A 13357-nucleotide genomic window follows, 5' to 3' on the forward strand; every position below is an offset into this window, starting at 1 on the left:
TGAGCCCTTTTGTTTCTTTTTGAACTTAGGTGCTCTATCAGTCTGTTTGAACTTTCTCTTGAATGGTTTAGTAGTCTGTACTTCCTCCGTAACATGTACTTTGACATTTTCAGAATTTAGGTTCTGATCTTGTATTCTATACTCTTCTTCAATACGAAGATGATTTGCCAAAGCCTCAAGAGATATTTCCTCTTTCTTATGTTTTAGACTTCTTTTAAAGTCTTTCCAAGATGGAGGAAATTTGTCTATTATGGAGGATACCACAATCATTTCATCCATTTTCATATCTTATTGCTTAAATTGATTCAGTATCTTTTCAATATCACAAAACTGTTTCATAACAGAACGACCATCAACCATTTGATAATTATTAAAACGACTGACAAGAAATTTCTTACTTGTAACATCTTCGGCCATATATCTTGCCTCCAATTTGTCTCATAATTCTTTAGCGGTGACCTCGTTTTGGTAGGTGTCGAACAAACCATCAAATAAACCATTCAATATATGGCCCATGCACATGTAGTCAGCATTGTCCCATTTTTGTCTTTCTCGGGTTGCAGCAACAGATTCGTTTTCATTCTCTTCAGGTCTTGGAGTATCCAAAACATAAGCAATCTTCAAAGTTGATAATAAGAAGTGCATTTTTTTCTGCCATCGTCGAAAATTGCCACCATCAAACCGATCAAGTTTAACAAAGTTGGAAGCCAACTCCCTTAGAGTTCCACTTTCATGTGTTGTGGTAGTCATCATGTAATATAACCTTAAAATTGTTAGTACAAAACTCCGGTATGGAAAATCTCGAACACACGATCAGAACTCGAAAAGAAAAGAAGAAATAGGACAAGGCTCCAAGGCGTGTATCAAGGCACTATCTTTAAGGTTATATTCGCCCCCACTTATCTTCAGTGTGCAAATGAGTTCCAAGCAAATTAACCTCGAGGATACAATGAAGCCAATGACTATTTGCGTTTTGCACTGACGAGAATAGTCTACTATGCACTGAGTAATGTATAACAAAAACTCAATTTCTACAAAGTATTTCTGCAGTAATACTTTATAGAATAATCTAATAATATTAGAAAATGAAGGAAGAGAAGAAATAATATTAGAATTTGTTGTTATATTTCCAAATGAAAACCCATTCCTATTTATAGGAATTTTCTTGTCTTTTCATAGAGACATCTTTCAATAGGTGTCTTTATGAATAAATAAATAATAATAATTATTCATTTAATTTTGTAACTATTCAAATAATATTTTTTGAATAATTATAATTCTTTTTTAAAAAATCAAATGATATAACTTTTGACCAATGACCAAAAGATTTATCTTTTGATTATTTACATCCATTCATTTATAGTTATTGGGATACTATAAATATTTGAAAATGTTCCAACAAAAACTGCTTTGCTCAAACTATTCACTAATGGAGAGAGAAAAAAAGAATATTTATGCCTATGCCTTGAAGAGGCAATGTTGTTGCTCACTTACTATTAACGAACAACTTGAAAACTGAATTGATGTGAAAACAAGAGCGTACATATTCAAGTTTATATAGTGAATGATGGGTTGAAAATTTTGAATTTACCTTATGTATTCAGTGAACTAATTTGCAGATTGAGACAAAAAAAATTAGATGTAATGGGATCGAATTCTGAGGAAAGTATTTATTGTTGAGATATGTTGAAGCACTGCGTAATCTAGAAACTAGATTTTTTCTTCTCTGTCATTAATTGGATTTAGTTATCAATATTTATATATATTATAAGTAACGAGCTTTGATTATTGTTTGTTACGTTTCTTACAATTGTTCGAGTGCAATAATAACTTTTGATATATACAATTTTTTTTTTGTTTCTATAATTCATTGTGAATTTCATAATTCTTTTAAATTCAACAACCAACCTATATATTTATACATTCATCAACGTTATGAGTTTCACATGGCAAAGTTAATAATGTTATGGTAAAAGAAGCTAGAGTGCTATATGAAGTAAAGGTACGAGATTCTCACGAAAGTGTTTATGGTTGAAATATGTTGAAGTGATGTATAATTTGGAAACCAGATTTTCTTTTCTATGTGCAGTTAATTGGATTTATTTATTAGTATAAGTATATATTTATTATATCTAAAATATTTTGACAATTGTTTGTTATGTTTCTTACAAATTGTCCAAGTACGATAATAACTTTTGATATTTATAATAAATTTTTTATTTTCATAATTCTTTTAAATTCAACAATCAACCTCTATATTTATAGACTCATCAACCTTACGAATTTCACATGGCATAAATAATATTATGAAGCCTTTACAATGGTTATGGCCTATGTCCTCAAATTTTGTTTATTATTACTCACTCATCGAATTTAATTAAGGAAGGATTATTAAATAGGTTAATTTATAAGGATATTTGCTCAAAATAAGTCTTACCTTTCGATTTCCGTTAACTCTATTGAAAAATTAAGTATAATCACAACCTTCAAAACTTTTATCAATTTGACCCTATTTGATTACAACAAGAGCATAATAAAAGTACAATTCCTTATTTGATTTCAATAAACAAAAACACTCCTCCAAAAATCCAGCAAAAGAACAGAAAGATAACAAAGTTGAATTAGAAAAAACAAATCACCCCTCAAATGCGTTCACACTATACAAAATAATAATAATAATAATAAGTAGGAAAGCCTGATTCATTTACTTCGTGACTGCCCAAGCGTAGCTTCGTTTTGGTTATACGGGATTGATTGTCATAAGGGTTAGTCAGCTTCGGGAGTCGAGACAATTAAATGAGATTATATTTGACGGGATAGTATTTTTAGCGAGGTTGCAGAATTGTCTACCAAACCTTAAGTTTCAAAATAGAATTTGCTAAAATTGAACACTTATGTATTGTATTTTGGTGTGTATATTGATTTGAGTCTATGAACAAAATAGTTTTTGACAAAAGCCACTGCACTGACATCTTAAAATGGATTTTGGAGGTAAAAATAAATAAATAAAGATGGAATGCAAGAAAAAAAAATTCCAAAACCATATTTCTTTATCAATAAGACAACAATGTCAAGAAAAATGGTGATTACAACATGGGTATGACAGTAGTACAATTCCCTATTTGATTCACTAAACAAAAGAACACTCAATTCTCCAAAAACCCAGCAAAAAAGAAAAAAGAAAAAAAATCACCCCCTTCAAATGCATTCACACAATATACAAAAAAGGAAAAAAAAAAAAAACAATAAGTAAACATTCCCCGAATCTGACCTTGCTATCCAAATGAACCGACTATTCATGACCAGCATCTATAGGTGTGCCGGTCCTGGCCTGTGATATCCGATTGGCATAAATTGTAACCAGCCGCAATTGTGTGCTGTTAAGCCCCTCCAAGTGAGGCAAAAATGATTTCCCAAGCATTATGTAAATATCCACCAAACAAAAAACGACAGTCTGCACCATCGAAACATGATATCAGACATCAGAGCCCAACAACAATTGAGAAAATTTTTGGAACAAGCAGAAATACAAAGTTCATTTGCTTAACTTGACTCTGCTCATAAAACCAAACCATACTGCAACTCAAATTACAAAAATTTGAGGGGTGTGATAAACTTACAATTTTCAAAATTAAGAATCGAGGAAAAAGAAAGTAATATTTATAAATTAAATGATAATAACTTATTGAACTAATAGTTCAATGTAGAACAAGACTGGACAAGTCAACCCAACAGTTAACGAATTGCTTGACTTGTTTTCATTATCCCTACTGTGTCTCCGATGAGACACCCCAACTGTTAAAACATGAACCTCAAACTGGAAGCCTAAGGTTCTAATCTTGGAAAGGGAAGGTATTTACAGGATAGGAGAGAGCTACCTGTTTTTTATAGCTCAAGTCACATATACGAGAAAAGGAATAAAATAAAAGCATCCATAAACCGTCAATCGAACCTAAAAGTGCTCTATGAATTCCCAAATATCAACAAATAAATCATCCTACACTTTAATGGTAAAAAATTGTGTCTTCTATAAGATAATTCTATCTTTGTTACAGATTTCTGGAGGTAATATCTCAGACGGCAACCATATCACTTATAAAGGATCAAGCAGCTAGTTACATAAATGGTCATGCATAATTTCTTCCACCAGATATAAAAGTATAATGAAAATTTTAAAAAGGCACATAAGTATTACCTTACGGACATCAGCACTCTGGTTTCCGAAAGCTTCAAAAAGAGCAGGCAAAAATGAGGGCAACTGAGCCGTTAGTTCCTCCTGTGATAGCCGTCCCACAAGCTGAACAAAAAAGGCATAAAGGTTAGAACGCCTAAGATCAGGAGGAACAATGGAGCAATCAAAGGACAGCAGCAAATAAGCGTCTAACCCAAATAGAAAGGAAAGAAATGACAATTCCCTAGAATAAAATTAACTTTATACAAGCATTCTGAACAGCCCTGGATATTTATCCAGATGAAGGTTCAAAATGGATTAAATCTAACAATTTTAGTTCTAATTAAGATTCAGAATAAATACCTTTGTTAAACAGTTGATGCAAATAACTAAAGTCTTCTCATCTTCAGTAACTAATAAAGGTACAATAACCTGCAACCCCCATCATTTGACAACATCAGTACTTATAATAACCTAAACCAAGAAGAAAAAGTGCCAAAACACTCTTTCTCTTCATTTGCTGTACGCGAAACAAGTCAGACATTCGACAGAGAACCACATACACTTAAACATCTGAATGGATCATACTCGGACAACACAGTGTTCAAGCAGTGCTCAGCTTCATTTGAAACCTAAGCATGGAGCAGACAAATTAGATGTGGAGGAGCAAGAATATTCTCAAAAGACAAGTTTATGGAAAGTAAATCATAAATTACTTTTGGAACAATATCCTTCATTACATGAAGCAGCTTCTCGATCACTATTTCAACAGAATCTCCCATAACACCTTTCTGAAAGTATGACAAGCCAAAAAAGGGAGGAAACAAGCACACTCATATATTAGGGGGAAAAAGAGATGGAAAATCTAAACAATGTCTCGAAATAATTGTATACTAAAAAATATAAGCAAACCTGGTTTTTAAGCATTTCAATTATCAATGACAGGGCAAGCTCTCTGATTGAGAAATCAGAATCATCTAAAACCTCAAGTACAGCTGTCAAAATCTGATTGGCATACTGCATAAAACTAAACGTTACAAGTTGATGTGCAAGATATATAGCAGAGCAGATTTGACATAGAGTGCAGAGGACAATACTCTTTTTTAAAAGTGTGGCAGGTTTAGGAAACTTCAAAGAGAAGGAAATCAAAATAAAATCAAATTTGTAAAAGAATTATAAGGAAAGATATATACCTTGGTCCAAACAGAGAGATCATTGGCCACAGAAATTTCATGTAATTGCTGTAGTGCATTGTGCTTACTGGCAGTAGGGCTCTCATCGTTCCCATTGCAGATCTAAAATACAAAAGAAAGCATTTATGAAGTGTGAAGTTCTTGTAACACAATAAGCACTATGAGAAGCCCATAATCCATTTTCTCCAGGCAAACTCAGTTGATTAAACAATTATCATCTCCATATAAAACCAGGACAAATCAAACTCACCACATGAAGAATTTGAGGAATGCTAGGCCCCGTGTCTGGCATAGACCTAACCTTTATAGCTGCAGGTTTAAGATGATTAAGATCCAACTCTGATGATGTTCCATTATGTGTAGCTCCTTCAGTGGTCTCCAAAGTGTCAAATCTACTCAGGCCATTAATTTCCAGTTGTGGAGTAGATAGACCTTCCAAGTTGACACTACTTTCTAAGTTCTCTATCTGGCCAGTTTGAGACCCCAAGGTCTGACAAATAGAATTAACCATATAAGACGACTCTTTGGTTTTGGAAGGAAAAACATTTGTGTTTGAACTAGTTTCCAAGTTCTGAAATAAGTTGTCCTGAGTTTCATCAGATGTTGCCAGGCCAATATTTCCAGTGATCAGGGTTGATTCCAGGGTGGAACCCCACTTCCTACCACCATCACCATCAGTGGAACCAGCAGAATATCTTCCAAGTAAAAGACTCTTCTTGGACACACCAATATATCCTTCTTCAGATGAAGTTCCAACAACATCAGATGGATCATAGGATGATTTACGCTGTCTCTCTTTCTTGTTCTGCAAATAGTTAATCAGATCCACCTCAATACGAGGAGTGTACCGTTTGAGTGCCCGTCTGAGGAAATTTTGCTCTTCAACTGATAAACTGAGAATAAAATTCAGAACAGCAGTTGGATCAAAATTCGAGTATACAGATATAATGCAAGTGATAGCTACATCCTTAAGCTTAGTATTTTTATCATGGACCAATGGTGTCAGTTTAGCAAGCCATAACTTCAAGATGCCAATATTACTAGAACCTTCAGAATTCATAGCATGCTTGTTGAAGGAAGTAACAGCGAACTCGATAACAGCCAATTTTGCCTTTGGTGATCGCTGTTCATCAAGTGAACGAAGCAAAGCAGGTAACAGGGAATCTATGCTATAGGTTTTGCTGACAATTTCCAACGTCATTGAGCAAGGCTGCCTAACCAACTCCTTTGGATCAATTAACCGTGAGAAAACATGGGGTAAGATCCTTTCCATGTAACTCTCAAAGGGCTTTCGGCATGATGGAATAATATCAGCAAGGGTTGAAAGGGCAGCCTGTGCAACTTTATGGTGGGGATCATCCAAGTGCTGGAAAAACAGTTTCATTACCTTCTCGAAGTTTTGAACCACTTCCTGAATACCTTTTGGGCCTTGCTGCAACAATGACCGGAGATAAGTAAAAGCAGCAACCCTGGCAGACCAATCAGAACTAGGACTGAGCCCCTCGCTTAGGGCATCACTAAGAGAAGCTGGACCTTCAACATAACTTGACATCTCTCCAAGTGACAACTGGCTATCATCAAAACTCTTTCTCCTTCCAGCAGACATCCGCCCAGCTACATGCTTTCTCAATAGTGGCCTCTGGAAGTTTGGAACATGATTGTTCTGTAAATCCCGAGAGTTTACATCTCTATAAGGTGTGTCCAAATATTGCCTGTCAACATGTGGATTTACAGACCGCCTGGCCTCCCTAATGTCAATGTTCTCTTCAAGGGAACCTCGTTCTTGTCTTTCAGATGCCCTCTTGGCAGAGTATGATATGAAAGCTGGCAAAGACTCGGTTGTCGCATTAGTCCTATATGATAACTCTCCTGAATCTTTGGAAGCTTGAATTTGAGAAATTATGTCAGACATTATCAGACCACCATTGCGGTTGCTACCCTTACCAACAGTAGAGGTAGTCGATTCTAGTCCTAAAGAGCTTGTGAGGCTATTAGAAGCTGGAACAACGGCAGGGAATGGTGGATCACGAGATGATGGAGGGTCAACTCCTGCACTAGTGGGCAATAAAAGAGAAATTTAGCTGCTCACAATTGAACCAATTTTTCTAATCATTTCAGGCAATTATCACAGCATTATTTAATGACCTCATACAAAACTTTCAGGTTTAAATTAAGTGAAACGTAGAAAATTCATTCAATACCTAGATCCAAACTTGTTGACCTCTGTTTTTGGGATATGTCCAGACCTCTAAGCATACTTTCAATGGCACTGACTTTCTGTTTGCTTGCATGCAACACACTCTCCAAAGTACGGCCAGCACCTTTACCAAGGGATTTTGATTGGGATAGATTCAACCCAGATGTGAGAGGTGTGCCCGAGGATAAAGTTGAAGTTCTATCCATGGCAACTATAGCAGATGTTTGATATCCAGGTAGATGTGCACTGGCAGAAGATTGGGAGCTAATTGGCATTTTAACATTTCTGTCACGGACAGAAGGAGAAGCATGCCGCCTATGCATCCCTCCATCTTCTTCGTTAATTATCTGAGTAAAAAGCAAGAAATGAAACCACAATCTAGAAAACAGAATTATTCCAAAAAATATCCATCAAATATAGAAGCTGTATTTACCCTTTGAATAGCAGGATCAAAGGAGGTGAACAAGCGACGAGAACGATCTGGCCAAGTTTTGGAGAACATTCTGTAGCACATTCTAGCAGTTGATCGTACCTGTAAAGTTCACAATTAACTAGTCATCAATCATCAAACTTTAGAAGGGCTCAAACAGGTATAAGAAAAAAGTACATAACATCGAGGTTTAAGAATTAGCTTTCCCACATAAGGTCATCTTTCCAGATTACCCTATCATGCAAAAACATGAGTCCATTAAAAGATACCAAGTGAAGACTGAAGAATCAGCCATGAAGCAGTCATGTTTCCAAGAAAGAAGCCAATCATCATGATCAACTTACACCTTTGAACAAAGAGCTGACTGCATAACCATTTACAACCATTTATAGCTATCAAACAATAGAAGCAAGTCCAAATATAGATACCTCACTCATTGCATCAGCAACACAGCACCTAATCAGATCCTCGTATAAATCAGCCGATCTCTGTATTTCTGGTGCATCAGGCCAATGTTCAAGTATCAATAATGCATATTCACAACACCTGCAATAAGAATATAAAAGTTGAATATAGAAATAACAAATAAAAGACTTCATAAAATAGCAAAACCAGGAAGACCTGGCACGGAGTACAGCACTACGGTCATTCTTTGCACAATCAGCTATGCGGGGAAGCACACGGGCAACTTTGCAGTTACGCAACATCTGCAACATAGGAAAAGATATCATAAAAAGGAAAAAAAAAAGATAAAAAGAATCAAAGCTGAACGGGAAAATGGAAGGGGATATAAGAAAAAAAATTACTGTTTTTATGCAGTTATCTGCGGACTCTGCAATTACAAGCACAGTAATCACAACCAACTTGAAAAGTACCTGATTATCATAATATGAAATTAACAAGTGCATATGAGAATATAAATGTTGGTATGCCACAAATGAAAGCTGAACTTACCGGGATGAACATCTCAGCACATGCCTCAAAATCTCCCAAGAGCTCCTTTGATAAGAAGGATAACAAATGGCAAGCCTGGAAAAAAGGAAACAAACTCAAAAACACTTATGGGAGACGAAAGTAAACAATTGTCTTGAACTCAACCACCATTATTATATAGACTGTCTCAAGATTCCTAGTGATCATTGTATAAAAAATTCATCCACTGTGTTAAGAAACAAGAAGCTAAAGCACTATGCACAAACTTGGAATCTCACCAGCTTAGCTATGTCTAGTAAGAGAATATGAAAACTGCCATATAGGAAGAACAAAAACACAGGCTTCACAGTTGAAGTTCCAGAAATGTAACCATGAAGCTGGATGCATATAAGAATTCTATCAACAAAATGCAATATTATAGTCTTCTCAACAGCAAACCATAATTGTGATCTGCACTCAAGTTGAAGTTTTCAGCTTAAACTATCCTCTCCTACTAGACTTGCTGGAAACACCCTTCTTGGAGATTTCAATAGATTCAATAAGGACAAGCAGGTATGATGATGGGTCCATGACATGTTCCCTATCATTTGATCATTTTCTATACATGGATATGTTTTAAACAAATAGTAATACCGGCAAACTCAAGAAAGAAAAGAATGTGAAAACTCCTTTATTGAATAACTCTGAAACTCATTAAACCATTCTAAAAAGTTCCAGTGTTAATTAAAAAAGGAAGTATTTAGAAAAGGAACTTCAAGAAAATATATTTGACAGGTAAAAAAAAAAGAAGAAAAAATCTCAGTGCTAGAATAAGCACTATTGGTTCAGAGCCATATAAACAAACTATAAACAAAAAGAATAAATCTCCTAAAGTATCTAAAACAAAGTGCAAAAAGAAAAAAGTCAGCACCAGGAAACACAAGAAAAATGTTACAGACCTGCTTCACAATGCTTGACCTCCTATCTGATAACTGTGTGCTTAGTGGGCCAACAAGCTGCTTCAAGAGTCCCCGAAAACACGGATAATCAGCAGCACCTGTTTATTCACAGTAGTCATAAACTATAGAGGAAGAATAAGCCATATAAATATGGAATGTTGATAGCAAATAGGGCAAATAACATGACAACCTTACAGAAGTCAAAACTAAGGGGAATAGGTAAAACAAATAGGATAACCCAGGAATTCATATATCTGAATTTTAGCATCCCCTTGTATACCTAAAAAATTATATCTAACTCAGCCTACATGGGCCAGTTCTTTAAGATTAAGAATTTTCAGGCAGAATTTCATAACTGTTTGGCTAACAATAGCAACTTTATACTTCTTTAACAGTAGTCACATGCTGGATAAAGATTGGTGGGAGGTTTGACGAGAGAGAGGATAAAAACCTCCAGAAACAAGCCCTTCAAGTCTCTGCATGGCAGCAATGCGTATGGACCAATCTTTTTCTGGCACAAGAGTAGAGGCAATTTTCTCAAATTCTCTTACCAGCTCCTTATCTGAATAAACTTGAATTGGATCTATTGGCTTTTCAGTGATATCACTTTCACCTATAAAAAACAAAAGAAATCACTTCAGTAACATTTAACTTGTTGAAACATGATCTAAGAGAAAGCACCATATATATGAGAAATATGAAAATATATATAGCCTATATTGGAAGTAGGTTAGTTTATGCAAAGGTCAGCATTTCATGAAAACCACTTGAAACTCCTAGTTAATAATAATAATTGTTAGATGCAGAGCCAAACCTCCAAAAAGTGATGTCTCCCTCGAAGAACTCTTGGCTCTTGGACTGCTTTTCTTGGGATTACGTACTGCAGGCTTTATCTCTCCAGTAGCAAAACCACCCAAAGTTCCATCTGAATGTCGAACTTGTGGCTCAATTTTCTCTAGTCTGGCATTAATATCTCTCATCTGCAAATTGTATCCTATATCGTAAAAATTACAAATACAAATAACACCAATACCTTTCTTATAGAAGGAAATGTCATCAACATCAAAAGGGATGGGTGGGGTGGGGAGGAATTGAACTATCAATAAGAAGTCAGAAAAAACAAATAAGAAGCTAGAGGATGGTTTGTTATTCTAAAATTAAATACTGACCATAGATCCAGGAAGCTGATGACGATGAAGTTCATCTCGAAATTGAGTTCCGGCTTGCGTATACATTTCCTGAAAAAGGAAACATTTGATCAGAATTTTCAACTAGATATAAGAATCTTTGATGTATGACCATCTCTAAGAACATTTTGCAAGCACGATGGCAGAAGTGGACCTACTGCTCTCAGTTACTATAATACTCATTACCATCCAAAGAAGAAATACTAAGGAGGATAAAAAATTTAACCCAATGAACAATTACTGAATAGCTCAAAACTATTAAGACCTACATTCATCAAGAAGAAGCATAATAAGTCACATTAATATTAAACCAAGGAGACGGCAACACATGTTCAAACACCCTATATGGAGAATTTTAAATATTAATGAGTAGGAATTTGGAAAATAGTTCCAAAAAAGATCTAAAACTTGAGTAACAAGCAATCTAATTAAGATGGTTTCTCTTTGTTTAATTGTTAAATAAAACTACCATGGGCAATCAAACAAAGTTCAGATCCCTGTTTTTGTGCCTATTGATTTTCTCCATGAATTTTCTGTCCTCTAAAGGCATTAAAAAGCTTATTATGAGGAGCTGAGCATGTTTTTCTATAACTGAGCAGCAGAAAAGCTGCTTTGGATGTAAACCCATGTATCAAGCTATCGGGTGCACGTTCAAGCATAGTGAAAGTTCTTAGAAACCACGGGTAACACCACAACAAGAAAAGAAGAAAAGATATCAGAGACATGAAAAGACTATCAAATTCTTCCTACATATAAGGTCAACAAGTTGCTAAGCTCTTCTAACTTCTAAGATAACACTAGAAAGAAACGTTTGACAGACCTCGATGCATAATATAGCAGCTTCACGAACACCAGGATTTGTGTCATTCAACATCTGCAAAATCTGATAAAGAAATTTATATGTCAGCTAATCTCTGTCACATTGACGAGACATAAAAGTTCACTTTGGAAATGTTTATAAGCATACAGGAGGAAGAATCGCCCGTTGAAGTGGAAGTTCAGTAGATGAAAAAAGACTGATTGATGATGTGACTGTCCGGGCAAATTCCTCCCGAACTCTCCAACTTCTATGCGTCCAGGCATAAGAGCCAGCTCTTTCAACAATAATCGTTGGGGAAGAAACCTGAAACAAATATGTTATTAAAAATCACACCATTTCTTCACCACTTAGCCTAAAGCATTAAAGCGTCCCAAACTCAGCAAGACACCCATACTAATAGTTACTCCAAGTTTTAAAAAGATTACCTCCATGAGAGTGAGCAGTAGGCGCCTGGCAGCGTCTCTAACAGGTTGTTTGGCGTCACCTAACCGTTCAACAACCGCAGGAACGAGAGCGTTGAAGTGCAACTTCAAGTGATCACCGGAAAGAACGGCGGCGGAAGCAAGAGCCTGGAGAGCTCCCTGAGAGACTCTAAAATTGTTGTCCTTGAGGAGATCCAAGCAGCAGTCAACGAGCGAAGTGACTTCCGAAGAAGTGAGACTCTTTCTAGAGCCTTCAAGGAGTTGGTAGAGCCGCTCCACCGCCGCCATCCGCTCCTTGGTGTCTTTGGCACGTGCTAACTCCAGTACCTCCTCCATCGGGATACCGATCCGACGGGACAGTACTCAGATCTGAACAATTGCTTAACCAATTCAAACAATTCGAAATTCAAAAGGAAAAAAGAAAAAAAGAAAATGTGAAATGTGTTTAGTTTAATTCGAAAGAAACGATAATTGGGTTTTATAGCAAATTTAGATTTAGCGGAGAAGTGTCACTTTTTCCCTTTTTTCGGAGGAAAAGGAATAGAGGGAGAAAAATGGCAGAAAAAAGGAAATTAGTGAAGTGAACTGAGATCTACTGAGAAGATGATGAAGCTTTCTGGTTAAACTTGTTGAGGATATTACCATCCATTTTTAGTTTATTTACGAGTATTACCACTGTTTTATTTTTTTTATTTTTGTCTTTGGGTCTGTGACTGCGCTGGCCGCCGTATGATTGGGCATATTGATTTTGGGTTATTTAAATAATTAAACTTTTTTTACTTAATTAGAAATTTTTAAAATGCATTAAAAACACCTCGATTTTTTTAAAAAATAATTAAGTCTCTATTTTTCTTTTACACTTAATTAGGTATTTAAATGACTAAAATGCATAAAAAAATTCTTTAACCGTTAACTTTAACGGTTGATAGTTAAAACTAACCACCCGTAATTTTTTCAATTAAAATCAATAAAAATTATTAAATTTTAATAAAAAATGTAAGAAATATTTAATTTTTATTAAAAATTTAAAAGATGGTAAAATTTTATAAAAATCATAAAAAAATTT

General features: G+C 35.3%; 1 protein-coding gene across 1 annotated transcript; it reads right to left on the bottom strand.

Annotated features, from left to right (window-relative positions):
* Positions 1-3032: 3032 nt before the first annotated feature.
* LOC107925864 (CLIP-associated protein) lies at positions 3033-12896 on the bottom strand. The gene is made up of 21 exons (XM_041097916.1): positions 12295-12896; positions 12017-12172; positions 11870-11932; positions 11032-11100; positions 10677-10842; positions 10314-10475; positions 9863-9960; positions 8946-9020; positions 8798-8866; positions 8613-8698; positions 8420-8537; positions 7995-8093; positions 7566-7908; positions 5615-7413; positions 5365-5466; positions 5084-5188; positions 4888-4962; positions 4735-4803; positions 4535-4603; positions 4196-4297; positions 3033-3454 (listed from the first exon to the last, which is right to left on the bottom strand). The coding sequence occupies exons 1-21, from the start codon at positions 12625-12627 to the stop codon at positions 3293-3295; spliced, it is 4320 nt and encodes a 1439-aa protein (XP_040953850.1). The 5' UTR covers positions 12628-12896; the 3' UTR covers positions 3033-3292.
* Positions 12897-13357: the final 461 nt, after the last annotated feature.

Source organism: Gossypium hirsutum, chromosome D07, assembly GCF_007990345.1.
Source record: "Gossypium hirsutum isolate 1008001.06 chromosome D07, Gossypium_hirsutum_v2.1, whole genome shotgun sequence".
NCBI lineage: Eukaryota > Viridiplantae > Streptophyta > Magnoliopsida > Malvales > Malvaceae > Gossypium > Gossypium hirsutum.